This window comes from Branchiostoma floridae, chromosome 13 (assembly GCF_000003815.2).
Source record: "Branchiostoma floridae strain S238N-H82 chromosome 13, Bfl_VNyyK, whole genome shotgun sequence".
Classification (NCBI taxonomy): domain Eukaryota; kingdom Metazoa; phylum Chordata; class Leptocardii; order Amphioxiformes; family Branchiostomatidae; genus Branchiostoma; species Branchiostoma floridae.
Window position 1 is genome coordinate 21,398,151 of NC_049991.1, and position 20,925 is coordinate 21,419,075.

General features: G+C 45.1%; 1 protein-coding gene across 1 annotated transcript in view; it reads right to left on the bottom strand.

Annotated features, from left to right (window-relative positions):
- Positions 1-978: 978 nt before the first annotated feature.
- The window catches only part of LOC118428472 (centrosome-associated protein CEP250-like), a 104,615-nt gene continuing 84,668 nt past the window's right edge, over positions 979-20,925 (bottom strand). Inside the window, exons 16-30 of the mRNA XM_035838555.1 lie at positions 16,146-19,721; positions 15,571-15,747; positions 14,651-14,757; positions 14,000-14,228; positions 13,231-13,398; positions 12,700-12,782; positions 11,810-11,975; positions 10,703-10,850; positions 9,998-10,112; positions 9,414-9,587; positions 8,338-8,521; positions 5,116-5,374; positions 3,401-3,519; positions 2,481-2,507; positions 979-1,169 (exon numbers count right to left, since the gene is read on the bottom strand). Of these exons, the coding sequence (XP_035694448.1) occupies positions 1,104-1,169; positions 2,481-2,507; positions 3,401-3,519; positions 5,116-5,374; positions 8,338-8,521; positions 9,414-9,587; positions 9,998-10,112; positions 10,703-10,850; positions 11,810-11,975; positions 12,700-12,782; positions 13,231-13,398; positions 14,000-14,228; positions 14,651-14,757; positions 15,571-15,747; positions 16,146-19,721 (5,598 nt within the window). The 3' untranslated portion in view covers positions 979-1,103. The remainder of the gene's footprint in view (positions 1,170-2,480; positions 2,508-3,400; positions 3,520-5,115; positions 5,375-8,337; positions 8,522-9,413; positions 9,588-9,997; positions 10,113-10,702; positions 10,851-11,809; positions 11,976-12,699; positions 12,783-13,230; positions 13,399-13,999; positions 14,229-14,650; positions 14,758-15,570; positions 15,748-16,145; positions 19,722-20,925) is intronic.

Here is a 20,925-nt window from a genome sequence, read left to right on the forward strand (position 1 = left end):
CTTTTGAATTCATTTCCTTTTAACTCTGGCTGAGATGGTTTTAATCATAATTTTGTGACACAAAAACTGGCTGGCCGCTATTGGCAAATATACAGAGGTATGGGGAAAATAGATTAAAAGCCCAATTGCTTTTTCTTACAGCCTGCATTACATTATAAGGCTTGGCATTCAGCAAGTTTGGCTGCAATCGAGACTTCATCAAGATATTTCTTAAGAGGCTTGACCTGTATCATTGTTTACTGATCTATACTCTATGTCCATCCCTACACCTACCGATATATACACTTAGTGCAGTGATCCGCCACGCATCGTGGCACACCCTAAATATGACACTATCCTACAATGTGCAGCTTTGTAACTACAATACAGTCTCTATCTACATCTGACAGTATCTCATACACTAACTACAGTTTGGCTTGTCTTTGTATCTACTGCTGCCTACAGACAAGAAGAGGAGTAGAGGTCCAAGCACGCTGCCTTGGGGCACACCAAACATTTCTGCATGTAGAAACGGTTCTGTGTTTCACCAAGTAGAGGTTGCTTTCAATTTGGCACGAGTCGTCGTCGTCAGAACTCCCCCGTACGTCGGAAATTTGGGCTATTCTGGTCTGATTTTACCTACTGGTAGTATGGCCAGTGTAGTCCATCTTGGGGCTGGGTGGGGGGTACATACTACATAGTAACAACATTTGTGTTGTACTCTAATGTTCATGGTTGGGAACTATCCTCTGAAATTGACTGCTATAAGTATGGCTAAATATTGTATCCAAAACACTGGACAGTGGTCCCATCTTCTAAAAACAAAATTATGGCCTCTTACTGTCTGACTTCTCTTTGATTGCTGAAGACCCTACCTTTCCTTCCTCCACGTGACTTCAACTGAAGACTTTGGCAAAATTAATGTAAATTTGATATATAAAGAATTAATATAAAAAACTTGGTAAGTTGTAACCATTTCTGGTGTGTTTTGTTTTGGGGGGGGGGGGGGGGTGACTCGAAGAAGTTAGCAGTTTTCCACCCTCTTTCTGTAAGATATTGGACTCTCCCAACATTGTAGAGGTGCTGAACTGGACTATGCCATGTTTGCTGTAGGGGTGTTGTGTTCAGGGAGTCTCGAAAAGCCTAAGTCGGTCTGCGACACGGCCTGACCTCGGTCCTCTCTCCAAACTCTGTGCAGGGAAGAAAAACAAAGAGTCAGCAAAAATTGCCATAAAGAAGATGAATCGAAGAGAAAAAATAAGGAAAAGAAGAGAAAAAGAATATCAAATTGCATCAAACTCTAAAGGAGAGAACAATTATTAAAATCAAGAGGCTTTTATCAATGTAAGCTTCTTGCTATAAACTACATATTAAAAACAAACTTCCAACTTAAACTTGCATTAAAATAATTAAAGTTCTAGGGGGGCATCGAGTATAATTAGTTAAGGGAGGTCACAGAGGGAAAGGAGGGAATTCACAGATTTCAGGACAGTCTTTTGAATCAGGGCTAGAAATACCACCTGCATATGCAGGTTAGTGCCTGCTAAATTGGGAACTGTGCAGGTATTTCTGGTGTCTACCTGCACCTAACCTGCACTGGTCCATGTGTTAAACATAAATGGCATATGATGTAGATGTATGTGGATTGTTATTAGCTGCATTGACTGTTATCACCTATAAAGTATAAAAGAAAATATAGCCAATGGTTTCTGAACAATTTTAGTATGAACCATACTTCCTAAATTCAGATTGGTGCAGGTAAAATTTGTCAGGTGCAGGTAATTTTCAATGTTACCTGCACCAGTTCAGGTATGCAGTAAAAAGGATTTCGAGCCCTGTACATGAAAGAAAACTGTGAGGTCTTGAACAACAGGCTAGGGAAACAAACTTTGTGGTTAACAAACTTGTTACTTGGCAAACCGACGGTTAGTGCTACAGTATATAGCACAACACATGGCTGAAAATAAGTTGTTGAATGATTAGTTTTCTCTGTAACATTGTTCCATGCATCGTGAAGCACACATTTGCTACAAACTCGATTCTATGGATAATATTCGGTGTCCAATCATTTTTGTTGTTTCCAGTGTGAACATTATTTTGGCTAATTTGTAAAACGTATACATATAGCACTCCTTTCCATGAGACATGTCTAAGTAAGTCCTTCCCTAAACTTAAAAAAATTGTTAAGGCAAGTCATTTATGCGGAAAAATAAGTGCATATTATAAGATGCTGCAACAATCCAACAGAAAATCATGCTAACTTTTCCCACTTCTCCAACTTCATATTAATGGCTTTCTCTAGATCCAATCTCCAATTGCAAGCAAGCAGTAAGAAGACATAATCATGATGATTCCAGTTTAACTTGATGACGATTGGGATCTATTTTCCACAAAATCGAGTTTGCGCTGCCAGATCATCTGCATCAGGTTTCAGGGGTATCAAATTCCACTGGGGTTATTCCGACATTTTCTGGAGCATGTTTGTTTGTTTGTTTGTTTACCTTTCTGCCCACCTTTGTTGGCTCGTCCTTGTGTGCGTGCGGGAGTACAGAAAGAACAACAACACAGACAGAACGTCAATAACAGTAGCGTACAGACAGGGAAGCTGCTACAAATTTTCTTCAAGCAATGACTGTTTTCAAAGGTAACAATTTTCGACGGCTGACAGTTCATCTTGCTCACGGAGATTGACCTAGTGTCAATCTCGCGAGAGAACACGAGAACTAGGTCAGGCTTAGAGAACTAGGTTAAGTGTAGGTCATCTGCCCCCTCCCCCCGCCTCCTTGCGGAGTAGGGGTAGGTAGGATCTATGCATGGTCATTCTCCATGAGCAAGATGAACTGTCAGCCGTCGAAAATTACCTTTAAAAACAGTCATTGCTTGAAGAATATTTGGAGTAACTGAATGACTGATGAACCTCTTCAACGACAGACAGGGAAGGTTTCACACAGTCAAAGCTGGCCAAGAAGACCACTCAAGGGACTGATAAAATCTTTTCCATGTGGACAGATGGTCAATATACATCAATACAATGCCATATAAGAATCATTCTGAAATGAAAATGAAACATGTAGTGCTAAAAAAAATATACAGGAAAAACAGAAGGAAAGACAAATCAAGATATTGGAATGCAATGTACACAATACTGTACATGTGCATTGTAACTCAGGACACAGAGTATAGTTTGAAGTATGAAGATTCATACATTGAAAACAAACCACAATAAGTGTTTGTCATACTGTAGGAAAGCAAACACCCTATCTTCTGCTTGACTTTTAACTTTTTCAAAATCTTCCTTTGTTTCCTTTTTCCAATTTTGAGACGTGTCTGGTAAAAGAAGACTTCATCCAAAAGAACATGTTAAGCTGACATGACACAGACTCTGCGAAATATTTTGTGCAAACCTGACAGCCATACTGACCTTTGACCTGCGCAGCTTGACGCGAATCGGTTCCGTGTCGTCAGAGAAATGTCTCTCTGTCGTCGTGCCAGCTTCCGGGAGCGTCAGGAAGTCCGGCGTGCTCTTCGACCTCTGGATGTCTGCAAAAGGTCATAGTTCAAGGTTCAAGGTCAAACCATACAACTCACCTTGACCTTGAAGACTTGAGACAAGAGGGAGGGGCAGAAGTTGACATTAGAGATTGCTGATTCAGAAGAGGCGGCAGTTTGGCAAAGATGTCACAACAAGAGAGAACTGAGGAATTCTCATCACAATTTCTTCAGCACAGAATAATTTTTATTATCTTTTTTGGTAATTGATACTCGTGTCAGTGGCAACTGATACAATATGTTTGGGCTTGGACAGGAAATCTGCATGGAAATATAGATTGTGGGGAAAGTAGTGTGAGAACTTACAGAAGAAAATGAGCAACAAACTTTTGAGCGATATAAACCCAAGATCGATTTGAGCAAAGACTGGGCCAGTTCTTTTGAGATAATAAGATCAATTTTACAATGTAACACTCAACACCCTTTAATGCCTCCCTCTTTTCAAACCTGACCAAATTTCCACTCCGATTTTCACAGTGATGCAGTAAAAAGACCACATACAAATGTACATGCAAGATGGAATGCAAAGCAGAGGAACCAAACAACCACAACACAACACAACACACCACAACACAACACACACTGCGCACAATTCATGTCAACACAGCACTGAATGCTGAATGCAGAACACCATTCTCTCATGCATGCACAGAGGACGGAGGGAGCAAAAGAGCACAATTTGAAAAGATGACAGATTTCTGTGGTCTGTGTAGTGAACCTGAGTGGGGGGTGGGTGGGGGTTTATGGTGTCTGGGCCATGGGGGGTGGGGGGGCTGGTGGAAAGTGCACCACAAAGCATTAACAAAATAAGTGCAAACACAGAAGAAAAAACAAAAACTTTGATAATCGTGAACGGCAAAACAGGTGGTCAATCCTTTTGATTAAAGTGAAATTAATTGATCATAACTAACTCATTGATCAAGAAAACCGTGTTAACTCGCAAACGTGGCTGTGTATTACCACAGAAACCAAAACACCAAACAAAAACAAAAAACACGGCATGCAAAATAATACAAACGCAAACCAAATGTTACATAAACTAAAAACCATGCATGCATTATGGAGAGTGAAACAAAACCGCATGCAGAGGTGGCCGACCAGGGTTAGACAAGTCCATTGGTTCGATCCCTCAAGGCAAGTGAAAGTGCCAATCGGGCGAGTGAAAGTGCCAATCGGGCAAGTACATGTCCAAACGTACCTGCCCAATTGGGCCAGTCTTATTTACCGAAGGTGTGATCTTTCCATGAGCAAATGTTGATATTGGATATTGGTCCAAACTGAACCAAAATTTCTTTGTTGCTAAGTACTGACGTCATCCAACGACATCCAACATCAGTGCAGCGAATCTTTTATCTGAAGAAGGTCGGAGTTCACGACCGAAAATTTATGGTGAGTCTTTCTGTTGTGTTGGAACTTTGTGCTGCAAGCAAAATTGCACTGAAAAATGTCAAACTTTGGGCCAGTAAAAAGTTTTTCTAACTTATTTGTGAATTTCGTAAAACCCGTTTAACCCTGCCACCGTAAGGCGAACCCCGTAAGGCGCTGCCACCTGATTGGTTACTGGTTAGAGGTGGGGTGGGACGTTACCGTAAGCGGATGGCGATGTCGCTGATGTGGTGTAACGGGAGGAGGACACGCCCGGAGACGGGCTATACCTGGCGGAGGAGGAGGGCGTGGTCGTTGCCGCGCCGACGAACACTGGCTCGTCTTCGGGCACGACTTCCGGGAGGTTCTGGAGCTCGCGGAGCTGGCTGTGCAGCGAGGCCACCTGGCGGTCGTGCCGGACCCGCAGGCCTTCGTACTCCAGCTGTAGTCTCTGGTGCTTCTCTGCAAGGTGCATCTGGTCCTGTGGGAACATACAGGCAAGTTCGTTAACAGTAATTAGTTAAATTGGATCAACAGGACCTCGTAATCTAGTTGTAGTCTCTGATGCTTCTCTGCAAGGTGCATCTGGTCCTGTGGGACATACAGGCAAGTTCGTTATTAGTAATCAGTTAAAACTGCTTACATACAGGCAAGTTCGTTACTAGTAATCAGTTGAAATTGGACCCACAGGCCTTCGTACTCTAGCTGTAGCCTCTGGTGCTTCTCTGCAAGGTGCATCTGGTCCTGTGGAGCATACGGGAACACAAGTTCATTACTAGTAATTAGTTAAAATCTTACTAGTAATTAGTTTAAATCGGACCCGCAGGCCTTCGTACTCCAGCTGTAGTCTCTGATGCTTCTCTGCAAGGTGCATCTGGTCCTGTTGGACATACAGGAACACAAGATCATTACTGGTAATTAGTCAATTAAAATCCTTCCTACATACAGCTAGAGGGTGCGAAGCTGAACCGAAATGAGGGTTGGGAGCTGCCCAAGTCCTACCTACCCCTTCTCTGCAAGGAGGTGGGGGTTGGGGCAGATGATCTACGCAAGCCTGACCTAGTCTCGTGCTCTCTCGGGAGATCGAGACTAGGTCACTCTCCTTGAACAAGATGGACCTGTCAGCCGTCAAAAATTTGGTAGGTACCTTACCTTTAAAAACAGCCATCAAAGATTGCTTGAAGAAAATTTTGACTGACCCCAATCCTAATCCTACACCTTTTGTGTGTATAGGGGCAGTGTCCATCTGCTTCTATAGCCCTTGGGCCACACGGTCCACTACAGCAAGTTGCTAGTTGCAAGTTGCTAGATTTTGTACAGAGCTTTGTTCTGTTTTGTTCCAATCGCAACCTATCGAAGAGTGCATTTGGAATCACCTTGGACTCAGATGATTAGCATTAGTCAGATGCTTCCGAGGTTTTGAGTTGAAACACAATAGTTTGCAGTTGGTGTTCTCTGTCCCATCGCAGCACAATTTCTTTAACTCTGTCGTATAACTGTAACTTTTGTTATCATTAAAAAAACTTGATTATGACTTTACAAGTCTCCAGCACTAATTCATCACCAGTGGTTGCAGCTCTGGAACAAGTTAATTTTGAGACTGCATGAATCCGAGCAATAACAACATCCAATGATGTACACACACCTTACAAATCTTAAACCTGGTAAAATGTGAAAAGCCATTCCATTTCCCACAAAACAGACTTCAGGACAATAACTTCAGACTACGGGCATTCTTGGTCACTTCAAACTGACACTGCATCACGTTTCGTCTTGTGTTCTTCCAACCGCGAAATTAAAGATTGAACTATAAAACATACACTTTCATCATGGCAATTCCTTCTTTAAGGTAATATAATCATAAAGATGTTATGATGTTACTTTAATGTAATGAGAAAGGCATAAGAAGCTTCAAGATTTAAAGATAAACATGTGTAACTATGATGGGTTTTCAGAAAACTCATCACACTTTACGAACTTTTTACATACATGTATCACTAAAGTATATTAAATGCATATGCTGCTTGTAAAATGAACTGCAAAGTAGAAAGATAACTCCACTCATACAGTTACAGTAACTGTACACTAAAAGTAGTATGTAGTAAAATATAAATCCAATGCAAGCTTTCAGAAGTTTGGAGGAATTCCTCAACCTTGGACCTACAGAGTTCTAACTCAACGCAACTTTAAGACACACCTTGGCATTATCTTTAAGAACAGACTTCAACAAACTGCTTATGACAACTTCCTACCAGCAGACCTAGGCACTTTCTTAAGGCACCCACACCTACTGTCTTAAGAAAAAGCAGTCCTTCTCAACTGAGATGAAGCAAGATGCTTATTTGTCAAATAGCTAGTGGTGGTGCAGTGTGACTTTGCTATGAGTTGCAGTTTAGCCAAGCACACTGGGTTAGCTCTATACACTCACTCACAATGTTAATAATAATGATACTCTTGAGTGTGTCGATGTAGGTTAGACATCCAGGTAATAAGATACGCCAAAAAGTAGTTACTCAAGCAACTGGTTACTCAAAGAATCCAGTTGCTTGTGTGAATGAGTAACTACTTTTTGGCGCACTCTTTAGTGTTTTGAGTTTGTTTTTGTTATTGGGTGGGCTGACTACTCTCTTTTTGCAGCCAGAGGCTGAATTGCAAGGAACTCACAATAGCGGGGGGCTAATTGCAAGTGTCTGGACTGAGCTGCCATTCGACGACACTCAGGTGACCTCAATACAACCATAATTGCCCCAGGTGTGGCCATGGGACTGTTCTTATATGTGGTTTGACGTTTGAGGCTTGCACCTAAAGCTCCCTCTTACACTGCGCCACCAGCTTTACGTCACATCCAATCCATTACACGTCAACTGGCAATTTTTACTATACATTTTCCCAATGCTGTTTTCACTAAGCTACATTTTCTAAAGGTAGAGACTTTAAGCTTTGTAATGATGTATAAGTTTTATAGGGTTATTGGAAGGAAAGCAACAAAAAAGTAGCATAGTGATAACAGTGCTAACATAATTATGCTTCACAACATATGTTGGTTTTAGCACTACAATCAGGCTTTTAGCCAGGCATGCGTCAACGTGTCATCTGGACGCACTCTTCTTAAAATAACAAGAAATTTGATGCCCTTGGACGCCCTATACTAGGGAGAAAATCCTCTGACAAGCATGAAATTCTGATTGACCAGGGATGCTACCAGGTCATCTGTGGTCACAGTCTTCTACTGTGACATCTGTAACAGTATTTTCGCCTCTTGAGATACCTTAGAATGCACTATTTTAACTTAAATTCATCAAAAATTCTGCACCATGGAAGGTGGATGCCCCCAGACCCCCCTACAATAGTCACTTACTGCGACTCACCAATAAGTTTGGACTCCCTATTATAAAATTCTAGCTAAAAGCCTGTCTACAAGGGTTTTAAGAAAACAATACCCACCCTTCTGGCAGACTTGAGCTCTTCCTTCAAGGAGCCCACCTCCTGTCTTAAGTACTGCAGCTCCGACTGCTTGACTCTTAAGGACACCTGGAGCTCGTACAGGTTTGGCGTTTCCTTCCCGTCTGACGGTTCTCGGGTTCCGCCGCTTTCAAGACGCTGCACCCGCTTCATCTCTTCTGTCAATCTGTACATATACAAACATACATAACGTTACATATTCATACTTCATATTCATAACAAGTTGAAGCATTCACATAGTTCTGCTTCCATTGTGTTCTATCTTTCATCAGTTCCATGAGGTCCTTATCGTATAGTCCAGTCTCTGCTTAAATAAAGTTCTTTAGCATGAGGTATGGACGTCCTCTTCTCCTATTTGCTTCTGGAGACCAAAAGAGGAGATTACCGGCTGGTTCGCCATGTCGAACAATCTGTATGTAGGAATCATATAGTTTTACATATTTGTACAAAGTCATGTTTCAAGACATTTCTCATCTCTTCTGTAAATTTGTATGAAGGAAAAACTACACGTTTTTGTACATGGCCATTTGCAAAAAATGTACAACAGAGCCCATCAACCTTCCTTCAACCGAGACGGGGGCCGATACCAACTTCCGAGCAACTTTGATCCATTGCTTATGTAAAACTTCTGATGTGGATGTGTGACACAGGCTTTCAACTTGAAAAGAGGATTTGCAAAATTTTACTTTGTTTTATAAGAGGCAAAGTTATGATGACCATCAGTGGCATCTTCCTTCTTCAGGGGATTGTATCTATTTTTTTTAAATTGATTTATTTCTTTAAATAATTATTTGGCAGTGCAAATAATTTTTGTCGTTAGAAAAAACACAACGAGTCCAAAACAATATTTATTGAAAGTGTCTTAACAGTAATAAATGTTTCAAGTGTGAGAAACGTATCAAAAAGATCAACGTTCAAAAATATGTTTCTGCATAAGCTATGATCTATATTCCTTTGCAGAATCATTGTCAATACAGATTAACTGACAGTAATGTGCATGAGTGTTTGCATCTACTTTGATTACATGAAACAAACAAACAAACAAACAAACAAACAACCTTGCGCTGAGCTCCTGGTTTTGCTGCATCAGGTCCTGCATCTTACTCTGGACCTCCTTAATGGTGGCTGTCTGCGTCTCCACCTGCTGATCAAGGTGCGATTTCTCCACACACTTGCCAGAGAACTGTTTCGACAGGACCTCCACTTCACGGTTCAGGGCTTCTATCTCCTTCCTGTGTACAACACAACGTCAAAACATGATCAAATTTTGATTTCTCTACACACTTGCCAGAGAACTGTTTTGACACGACCTCCACTTCTCGGTTAAGAGCCTCGATCTCCTTCCTGTATACAACACAACATCAAAACATGATCAAGGTGCAATTTCTCCACATGTATTCATGAACAGTCACACAAACAAGTAGAGATACCTAGCAGATTGTAAAGAAACTGCAGGATATTCATGTATCAACACTGACATGGACTTACACATACTGTACATGTATTGTGGATATAGCAAATACAGGACGATGTTGTTTGCTAACTATTTAGCTTATTTTCTTCTTTGTATTATAGGTCTTTTAGTTCTTCTTTTCCTGAAATTCAACTACCCTGAACTGAAATGTCCTGAAACAACACCTACTGGTGTTCTTGTCTGATGTCCTCCAGGTCCTGAGATGTCTGCCCGGCCTCCATGCGAGCCTTGGCCACTTCCCTCACCAGCTCGTCTCTGTGGGCCTTCTTCATGGCTTCAATCGCTGTAATAAAAACAATAACCATAATCATCACGATGACATAACAGTAAAGGTGTTTGGCCAAGAACCTAGTTTGAATCCCATTGGTGCCTGAGTACGTAGCCTCGATTATGGACGATTTATGGATAGGATATTATATGGAGGTCCAGTTCAGTTCAGATCATCCTCAGAGAGGTGACACCATGACTGCCATAAGGTCCTGTCTAGCATGATGGAGCGGAGTTGGAGGTCAAGTGTCAGAGTAGTCATACCTCCAGCTCTTACCAAGAGTACTGTAAATGCAGAAATGTTCGCGGTGGATTAATGTTCGCGGTTTTTGCGGCGGCCGCTTCACCGCGAATTTAAAACCACCGCGAACATTTTTCCATAACAGTAAGAGACTGCAGTGCATGGTGCTACCGCGAAATTAAAACCACCGCGAAAAGTCCATTTTCCCGCTAGCGCGAAATTAAATCCCCGCGAACTTAAATGCATTTACAGTATATGTCCTTTCAAGTGTGAGCATAAATATTATCAATTAAAGCTGTCCAATACAAGCTTGCTGTGTTATGTTATGGTTTACCAGGTATGTAATAAAAACAAACAAAACTGACCTGCAATGGTTGCTGCGGTCTCCTCGGCTAGAAGAGTTTCCTTCTGTTCTTCCACCTTCTCCAGTTCCCGTTGGTGCGCTCGTTTCATGTCGTCTAACATCCGCTGGTGGGAGTCTTCCAACGAGCTCAACGCCTGGTCACTCACAGCCTAACAAACAAACAAACAAACAAACTTATTCTCCAGTTCCCGTTGGTGCGCACGTTTCATGTCGTCCAACATCCGCTGGTGGGAGTCTTCCAACGAGCTCAGGGCCTGGTCGCTCACAGCCTAACAAACAAACAAACAAACAAACTTATTCTCCAGTTCCCGTTGGTGCGCACGTTTCATGTCGTCCAACATCCGCTGGTGGGAGTCTTCCAACGAGCTCAGGGCCTGGTCACTCACAGCCTAACAAACAAACAAACAAACAAACTTATTCTCCAGTTCACGTTGGTGCGCACATTTCATGTTGCGCTGGTGGGATGCTGTCCAGTTCCTCTTAGTACTTTTACTGTCTACAGAAATACTTCTCTATAATTTTGCTGTGAACTAAACACTTGATTTTGTCTTACTTTTACTGTCTACAGAAATCTTACTCTACTTCTCCATAATTTTGCTGTGAACTAAACACTTAATTTTGTCTTACTTTTACTGTCTACAGAAATCTTACTCTACTTCTCTGTAATTTTGCTGTGAACTAAACACTTAATTTTGTCTTACTTTTACTGTCTATAGAAATCTTACTCTACTTTTCCATAATTTTGCTGTGAACATAACACTTGATTTTGTCTTACTTTTACTGTCTACAGAAATCTTACTCTACTTTTCCATAATTTTGCTGTGAACTTAACACTTGATTTTGTCTTACTTTTACTGTCTACAGAAATCTTACTCTACTTCTCCATAATTTTGCTGTGAACTTAACACTTGATTTTGTCTTACTTTTACTGTCTACAGAAATCTTACTCTACTTCTCCATAATTTTGCTGTGAACTAAACACTTAATTTTGTCTTACTTTTACTGTCTACAGAATTCTCACTGTACTTCTCCATAGTTTTCCTGTCTACAGAAATCTTACTGTAACAGTTACTGTGCATCTCCATAGTTCAGCCAAATGAAAACCCACCCTGATGCTGTCCAGTTCCTCCTCATACTTCTTGCTGTGCTCCTTCCCGGGCGGGCCCGCGGCCTGGCTCCGATGTAAGGCTCGCTCGAATTCTTCCTTCTGTCTCCTCAGGGCTTCCTCATACTCAGCCTCAACCTGGTGGATCTCCTCTTCAAGCTCCTGGACTCTGGAGGGGTAAGAAAAGGTGTGTCAGCTTTACTTAAGACTCTTAAGGGCTTCTTCATACTCTGCCTCGACCTGGTGAATCTCCTCTTCAAGCTCCTGGACTCTGGAGGGGTAAGAAAAGGTGTGTCAGCTTTACTTAAGACTCTTAAGGGCCTCCTTATACTCAGCCTCCACCTGGTGGATCTCCTCTTCAAGCTCCTGGACTCTGGAGGGGTAAGAAAAGGTGTGTCAGCTTTACTTAAGACTTTAACTCCTCCTTCTGTGTATTAAGAGCCTTTTCGTACTCAGCCTCCACCTGGTGGATCTCCTCTTCAAGCTCCTGGACTCTGGAGGAAGGAAAATTGGAGATTCCTTCAAGAAACGCTCAGACTGTTGTCATTCACCTTAAAGTGTCTAGTGGCACATATACTAATACTATACGTCAGGAAGTTCCCTTGCTGTTTCTGTAGCAAGGTAATACTATAATTTTACAGGGAGGGGTTGCTAGCCCTTTCACGTGCTCGAAGTACCTCGGTCCTTGAACATAAGACCTGTCCTGAACTTTAAGTCCCTTCTGTAAGACAAAAAAAAAGGCCCTGTCCTTCAGAGCAGAGGAGCAAAAGGAAAGCTGTTGCCTTGCAGACTTAGGCTCATCCATGATTCATACGTGCTGTCTCTAATGATCTTTTATTATAATTTGAAAAATTCAAAGTTTATATTTTGAAAAACACAGAAGCTTCACCAACCTTTTCCTGAGTTCCTCTGACTCCTGGTCAGTCTTGGCGGCTTCCTGAGCGAACCTCACTGCCGTCAGCATGTCGTTACGCACCTGGGACAGGGAACAGGACAAGGATGTTAAAGAACTTCAACAAACAAGCTTGGTTATTATGACAGAAATGTACTGATTTTGGTCTGACTTGATCTTGCTGGGTCTTACACATGCAAACAGTTGCCATGACTAGATAATTATCTGGTTGTGATGACTTCAAGTCTAGTCGTCATAACAACACATCTAGTTGCCTTGACTACAGATCTGGTTTCTCATGTCTGGTTGCCATGGCTATACGTCTGGTTGCTACGAATACTGTAAATGTGGCCACCGCAAAAACCGTGAACATTAAACCAACGAGAAAGTTTCTGCATTTAACAGTACATGTCCAGTTGCCAGTTGATGGTATTTTGTCATGACTTCACATCTGGCTGGCTTTACTACAAAACTGATTGTAATCGACAACACATCGGGTTGTCATGACTACGAGTGTGGTTGCCGTGGTTACCTGCTCCAGGTCGTCCTCGTGAGCCTGCTTGGCGGCGGCGAGTTTCTCCTCCCACTCCTGCTCCAGCTCCTCCAGCCGCTCCCGCAGGACGTCACCCGACACCAGCTCCGTCTCCTCGTCTGTGCTGCAGGCCACGGAGGCTACCGTCTTCTGGAAGGATCGTGTTACCTGGGGACAAACAGTTCACATCCTTACACATCCTTACACAAGGTAACATGTAACTCGACACCAGCTCCGTCTCCTCGTCTGTGCTGCAGGCCACGGAAGCTACTGTCTTCTGGAACGAGCGAGTCACCTGCCAAATAAAGAGTCTTCGTTAGCCACCTGGGGACAGACAATTCACATCCTTACACAACAAGGTCACACTCAAGCAGTAGCTGACTGAGACCACAGTCTTCTGGAAGGATCGAGTCACTTGGGAATAAACAAGTTTGGGTTACTCCAAATTCACATGCTTGGATCTCGGACATTCTGTGTAAAAATGTGACACAATGCAATGTTCTCCCTTCACCAAACACATCTAGTGCCTACCTCCTCTCGGGCAGAGTCTATCTCCCGAGCCAGCGCCTCCCGAAGCTGCCCTGTCTCCTCCTCATGCTGCAGCCTCAGCTTTCACACAAACAAACAAACAAACAAACAAACAAGCCCACCTCGTCCCTGGCAGAGTCTATCTCCCGAGCCAGAGCCTCCCGAAGCTGCCCTGTCTCCTCCTCATGCTGCAGCCTCAGCTTTCACACAAACAAACAAACAAACAAACAAACAAGCCCACCTCGTCCCTGGCAGAGTCGATCTCCCGAGCCAGAGCCTCCCGAAGCTGCCCAACTTCCTCCTCATGTTGCATCTTAAGTGTCTCGATCAGCTCAGTCAGCTGGTCCACTTCCTTGATGCTCTCCTTGTTCCTCCGCTGGAGGTCGTCTTGAGACATCTTCAGCTGCGTCTTCACCTGGTCAAGCTCCTTCTGGTGAGCGTCTCGCAGCTGGGACACCTCCTTCTTATGTCTTAAAGAAAAAAGACAACTTGATAAGTTGTAATTAGTAGACAGATGTCGCAGGACAGACATCTCTGTCTTGTGTCTGCGGGGTCAATTCTTACTAAAATCCATACTGGAAAGTACTTAACATTTCCTTCATCTTAACTCTTACAGGTGAGATGAAGTCTTATGATTAACTGAGTCTTTTAGAATTCTGCATTATGCACATTGTAGGGTCAACCAGCATGAATAAATCAGCATACTGCAAACTTCTCGAGGAAAATACTGTAGTCTGTGGTGAAATCTAACTCTTTAATAAGCTCTACCAAACAGAGTGCAATGCATAAAATGCACATGAAATGAACAGATGAAGCTTAATTATTAAAAGTGATCTTCGCAGTCTCCTTCACTTTTTCAAATATCTGATGAATTATCATTAAGCTAAACTACCTGGATGCCATGTCCTGTATCTTGACCTCCTGGTCGACGGAGACGGCCTTGCCCTCGATCTGGATGGGGCTGGTGCAGGTGTCACAGTGGGTCTTCTTCACCTGGGTCTGGAAATGGGAATATCAATGTCAATATCACTTCTTTGTACTCTCCAAGCAGAAGTTATATTAGTTCTGGCTGTTTTGACATGTCTATTTTGTGTTGTTTTTATAAACATTATTTAAAAAAAAACAGCCAGAGCTGAACCTCTGCTTGAGTTTCACTTAAGAAATATGTCAATGAGACCAATGACCTTGTGTATTACTGACATTTTATCGATCTGACTGCGCTCTAACTTTAAAACCGTCAAAACCCTCGGAAGCATTTGAGCGCAGACCAAGTTAGTTAATTAGCAGCCTCGAACTCTGACCTCACGTGACTCAAATCAGAAGCCTCCACTGCATGGAGGTCAGCCATGCTCAGTACAGGCAGTGTTCGTCAAGTCAGCAATTCTTCATAATTGCTTTACTGTTTCATCCAAGGGTGGCTTCCAATGTTTGAGAACACCATTAAAACTTCTACCAAGCCCACTCCTTCTCTGCCTGTCATTCAATTCGGCATGTAGCGTGAGAGAACAGGTAATTTTGCCTATAACAGCCCTGACACAAAAGTTATAGGAGCCTGTTGTCCATTACCTCTGCCCATCTCACCTTCTATAGAGTGAGACTGATTACCAGGAATCACAAGATCGAGGAACGCATAGGAATTACAGTCTCTAATTGTCGATAACTCGGACGGGAGAAAAGGGCATGATAAACGCAGGAGATATCTCCTCTTCTGCATGCTGTGTTTCTCCTGCATTTCCCCTGTGCTTCGACTATTGAACGGAGCTTTGGATGAGACTGTTACCCTGACACAAAAGTGGTCCAGCCCATGCCTACCTGTCGCAGGGTCTCCAGCTCCTCCTGCATCCCTGCGATCTGATTGGTGCTCTCCTGGCGCTCCCTCTGCAGCAGGCTCTCGTACTTCTCCCGCGTGTCGATGATGTTCCGCGAGTGTTCGATCGCGAGGCTCTCCAACGTACGCGCCGACGGGGAGGTCCGCACGTCCTGGAACACCTGCGGAAATGTTGCTCATTTTTTTATAATTGTTTGTTGATTTGTAATACAATTCACAGGTAAACATAATTAAAGGTAATGATGACAAATGAAGTTGCATTAGGGATGACTGGGACCAGGAGTGCTTTTACATAAAATTGTGGTCATTAAATTTGGGTTAAAAGATAAAATAGAAAACATTAGACTAAAATAAGTAGCAGAATGTATGGAGAATATCAACCTATCAAATTTTGGATGAACAGTAATTATAATTAGAGTAGTAATTTAAATTTACAAAAAATTACATCTTGAAACATGCACTAATGCAAATATTTCTAAACGCAACGATTTAAACTAAGTGTGAATTTTTTTAAACATTCAAAATCTAAGATAGAGCAGATCAGGTGTTAATAGATCACCTGTTGGAACGCCGACACCTGTCGCTCCTGTTCCATACGCAGGTACATCGACAGGTATTCACTCTCCGCCTGGTGAACGGCCCACTGAATCGTCATGGTAACGTGTCTATGCTGTTCCGTCGTCGGAGCGCCCGTGAGGTTCTGTTTCCGCGCATCCTTGGCGCTCGCAGCCATGTCGCGTGCTCTCTCCAGCAGGTAGCCGGAGAGTTTGCTCGGTCTGAGGCTGGAATCGGCTTGCTGCGGTTTGGCCGCTCCCGGTTCCCTCTTCCCGAGGTGGTCTGACATTGCCTTCACCACCGCCCAATTGCACACCACGTCCGCAAACTGCGACACCGACCGGAGACTGTACACTTCTCCCGACGCGTCTACCTCTGACGGTCTTCTGTCCAGCGCCGCATCGAATGCCTGCTTGAGTTTCTCGGAAATCACCCTCACGTCCTCCTGTAGAGTTTTCTGTACGGCAGAGTATTTCTCTTCCAACCAGTCGGCGTGGGAACGGAATCTGTAGAGACTCGACTGCTTCTCTAAGTGGAGCTTTCTCAAGTGGGCGTCGCACCCCTGTTGGAGGTTGAGGAAGACGTCTGACCAGATGGTTTCCCGGCCGAGAACCTTCGCGGCCGCTCTCTTGGTCTCCAAGGTCGCGACCTCCTGCTGGATTCTGGCATCCATGTCCTGTGATGCTGCCGAACCTACGAGAGAGACCGTTACGGGCGGCGCGTTCGCTACCGTCGTGTTTGCACATTGTAGGACGTCCCTGGCCATGGCTGCTGCGATGGCCGACACCCGGCTGCCCTGGTAGGTTTCCAGCAGTTCAGAAAGCTGCTGCTGACCGTGTCGCGCGTCAGACTTGGCTGCCTGCAGCCGATGTGCGACGTCCTTCTCAGAGACGGGTTGCTTCTTAAGTCTGGAGGCTGATAAGGTCTCTACGGAGTATCTTTTGACAGTCCCTGCGGCTACGGACTTCACCAGGTTGAAAAGGTCCAGCTCCGCGAACCTGTCATGCCGAGACAACTCCGTCAGGAGCTCAGCAGTTTGGGCCTGACACTGCAGCTTGGCTTCGTTGTACTTCTGCAGGTCTTCTGGGGCGTAACTGCAATCCTGCAGGACATGGTCTAACACTGTGGGTACGTCTACCTGAGTTACCGCGGCTCTTCCCGACAAGGCGGAAAAACTTTCACTTGGCACCTCCTCATTCTTAAGAACTGCCTCAAGGTGTCTTATCCTCGCCAAGACGTCTTCGAACTCCTTCAGCTGTAGCTCCTTCCCACTTGGCACTCTTCCTTGAGGAGTCTCCTCCAGGGATTTGGCCATTTCTGTAAGGATGGCGGCCTGCAGGGCTAAGGCGTCTCCCTGGTCCCGACCCTGCTCCTGTGGTAAGAGAGTTTGGTCAGAGTCAGTCAGAACGCCTGCGACCCACTGGGAGAGGGATAGCCCCGTTGGTGCGTCGGGTTTGGGAACTGGCCCAACGCCCTGTAGCACCTTTTCGTTCTGCGTTTGGCACATGTTCTCGGCGACTTTCAGCCTTGCCAGTGTCTCGCACATTTTGGACTCCACTTCTGACAGCCGCCTTTTGATTCCGGCGTCTTTTGAAGCTATTTTGAGAACTGCAAAGAGTTTGTCTCGCCCGTCGTCTAAGAGTGACCAACTGTAGGCGATTCTCTGCTGCACGTCATTGTACTTCTCAACCACACCCTCCAGTGCTTTGGTCTGGTTCCTTTTCTCCCTCTCTAGTTCCTTGGTCAGGTCCTGTATCTTGGCAGCGCTGCTCTTTTCGATCTCCTTCGCCTTGCTCTCCGACTGCAGCAGCTTGGCGTGGTGGTCCTTCCGGCTGCCGATCTCCTTGGTCGTCTGGTCCACCAGCTTTGCCGTCACTTCCTTCAGCTTCACATCCTTCTCCTTGAGAACCTTCTCAAGATTCCTGATGCGGCCGAGGAGCTTGCCTTCCTTGGAAGAAGCTGCCTCCCCTACTTCCGAGTCTGAGGAGCTGGGGTTGTCGGCATCGATGGAACGGCCCGTCTTTTTCTTTGCGCCCTGCCTCTTCTCTGCAGTGTCAGCCTCCGTACCAGACCCCCATCCTTCTGCCTCCTCGCCATCCCCAGCTTCCGTTCCCACGGCAACCAGCACCTTCTCCTCCACCGATGTCATCTGAGCCGTCAGCTGGCCCACCAGCCTGTCCTGAGATTCCAGCGCCTTCTGCCCGTCTGACAGCTTTTCCTCAATGTCTTTCAGCTTCTCATCAAGATCCTTTGGCACGGCTGCATCTGTAGCTTTTCTGGCTGACTTCTGACTGGATTCTCTCAGCTTCTTCTCGGCAGCGTTGAGTTTCTCTGAGAGGTCGGTGACCTTGCCGGCCATGAGGTCCATCTCCTGCTTGCCGCTCTCCTCGGAGGTCCTGAGCTCCTCCTGCAGCTGCATGTTCTGCAGCTCCAGGGCATCGAACCGGTCGTGCATGTCGTTCAGCTGCACCTGGAGATGCTTCATCCTCTTCAAGGTGCTGTCCTGCTTCTCTTTCAGGTCAGAGTTCTCCTTAAGAAGCTGGTTCGAGTCTGTAGGAGGGACGGACCCACCGTTCTCGAGTCGTTGGATGGTCTCGGCCCTTTCTGTCAGCTCGCTCTCTAACTCCTGCACCCTCTGCTGCGATGCCTGCAGTTCTCGGACGGTGTCCTCCAGCTGTGTCTGCATCCCGCTCCTCTTCTGGTCCTGCTGCAGCCGGGATCGCAGGGCCTGGATCTCCCGATCCTGCTCCTCCACCCGCGAGGTCAGGCTGTTCACCTTCGACACCAGCGGACCCTTCCCCGACCGCTCCATCTGCAGCTGCTCCGAGCGCTGCTTGATCATCACGTCAGCATCTTTAAGACGTCGCTCGAGACTGTGCACCTGCTCGGTGATCTCCTCCTCGTCCCTCTGCTTGTCCCGCTGGACCCTCTCCATCTGCACCTTCAGTTTCTCCTCCGTCTCCTTCAGCCTCTCCTCTGTATCCTTCACGGTCTCCTCCAGAAACTTCTTCTCGCCCTCGTACTTGTTCTGAAGACGCTCCATCCGGCGCTGAAGACGTTCCTCGTTCTGCTGTTGCTCCTTCCCCGACTCGTCCAGCCGACCCTTGAGGTCCTCGATCCTCCCCATCAGCCTCTCCACCAGCCTGCTGTTCTCAGAGTCCTTCTCCTTCTCCTTGCTCAGGTTCTGCAGCTGTCTTATCTTCTCAGCCATCTCCTCCCGCACCTTCTGAAGCTGCACATCGCTCTGGACCAGCTTCTCCTCAAGAGCCTTCACTTTCCCTTTCATGTCTTCCACCTGCGCAAGGCTGCGCTCCCGCTCCAGCTCCAGGTAACTCTGCGCCTTCTTCAGGGCAGACTCTCCGATGGTGATCTCCGAGTTCGAGATGTCCAGCTTCGTCTTGAGACTGCGGATCTCCGCGTCCTGCTTTCTGGAAGTCTCCTTGGCTTCCGTCAGCTGGTTCTTGAGTGTCTGCACCTGGATGTTGGTGAGGTCGGCCCGGGACTTTTGGTCCTCCAGTTGGGCCTGCAGCTCGGTGTTGAGGTTGCGGAGGTAGTGCCAGGACTGGTTGATGTCCTCGATCTGTGAGGAAGACGGAAGAAGACGTTGGGTCAGTGCATCTTCAGACCAGATCTTCATCTTCCATACAGAACAAGGAAGGAGGCGACACTCTTCCGTACATCCTACAGAACTCTTCCTCTCTCTGATTCCAACATAGCAACCTTACCTTCTACCTTTTACATCTTTTCATGGTACGCCTTACGGCCTGTCAGTTGGAGCATCGTTTTTTCTTCCAGTCCTCTTGGTCTTGGAAGACCCTTTCCATTTCAAGTCTGCCCATTCTATATTTCGTTAGTCACTTCTTCATGCTGTCTCTTCATCTTTTCAAATAAAGGAATCTAAACATTCAACGTTTCCTCCATCTCTTTCTGTCCATGACATTTTGTGTGCATTTTTTTGGCGACACCACAGGGGTGAAGCATTTTTTCGATATTCAGGAAGGAGGATCCAGTGGGATTTTGCTACATGCTGGAGGCAGGTCATAGGTCAAAGTGCAGCTTGCAGAGTCCCCTACATGCGGGTAGGTTTACTAGATGCGGAGAAAGGTGAGACAAACGAAAGATCGCTCGATCCCCGAGGACAGTCCTTGCTCGCGTACAAGCGGCAGTTGTGGGCCGGATTACATATGCGAGTGTCAGAAGTGGAGTCAGCTTGCATTATACGAGTTTCGACTGGCAAGGCTTGGAAAACCAAAATGCAGGCACCGATGGGCTCTTGTAATTTTTAGTCGTTTGGCAAGATTGCATAGGAGAATTGTTTTGCACATCGCAAACGTCACAAAGAGCAACTGGCAACTGGGCATGCTGAAACACCTTTACAGAAAGGCACGGCTCACAAACACAGTAATCAGCTACAAGGACGCACAGCAGGACTTCATGCAAAAACACTTTTAGGAATTCAGATCAGAAGCAAGGTAAGATTTCATGCAAATATGCAGAGCAAGCAGCACACAACGGTTGTTCACAGCCGAGGGATTCGGTTCTTGTGACGTCCATCTTTAGTCTAAAGTCACACTGGCTACACAAAGCAACACCACACAACCACACTACACATAAGCACCAAAACAAACAAATGACACAAACACAAAAATCACAACACCAAAACATGAGCATGCAGACTTACCTGTTTCAAACATCATCAAAACACAAAATGTTTCACAAACACCAAATCATTTTCTTACAATTTAAGAGAAAAAAAACATAGAAAGTGCTCAGCATGTGTAGAA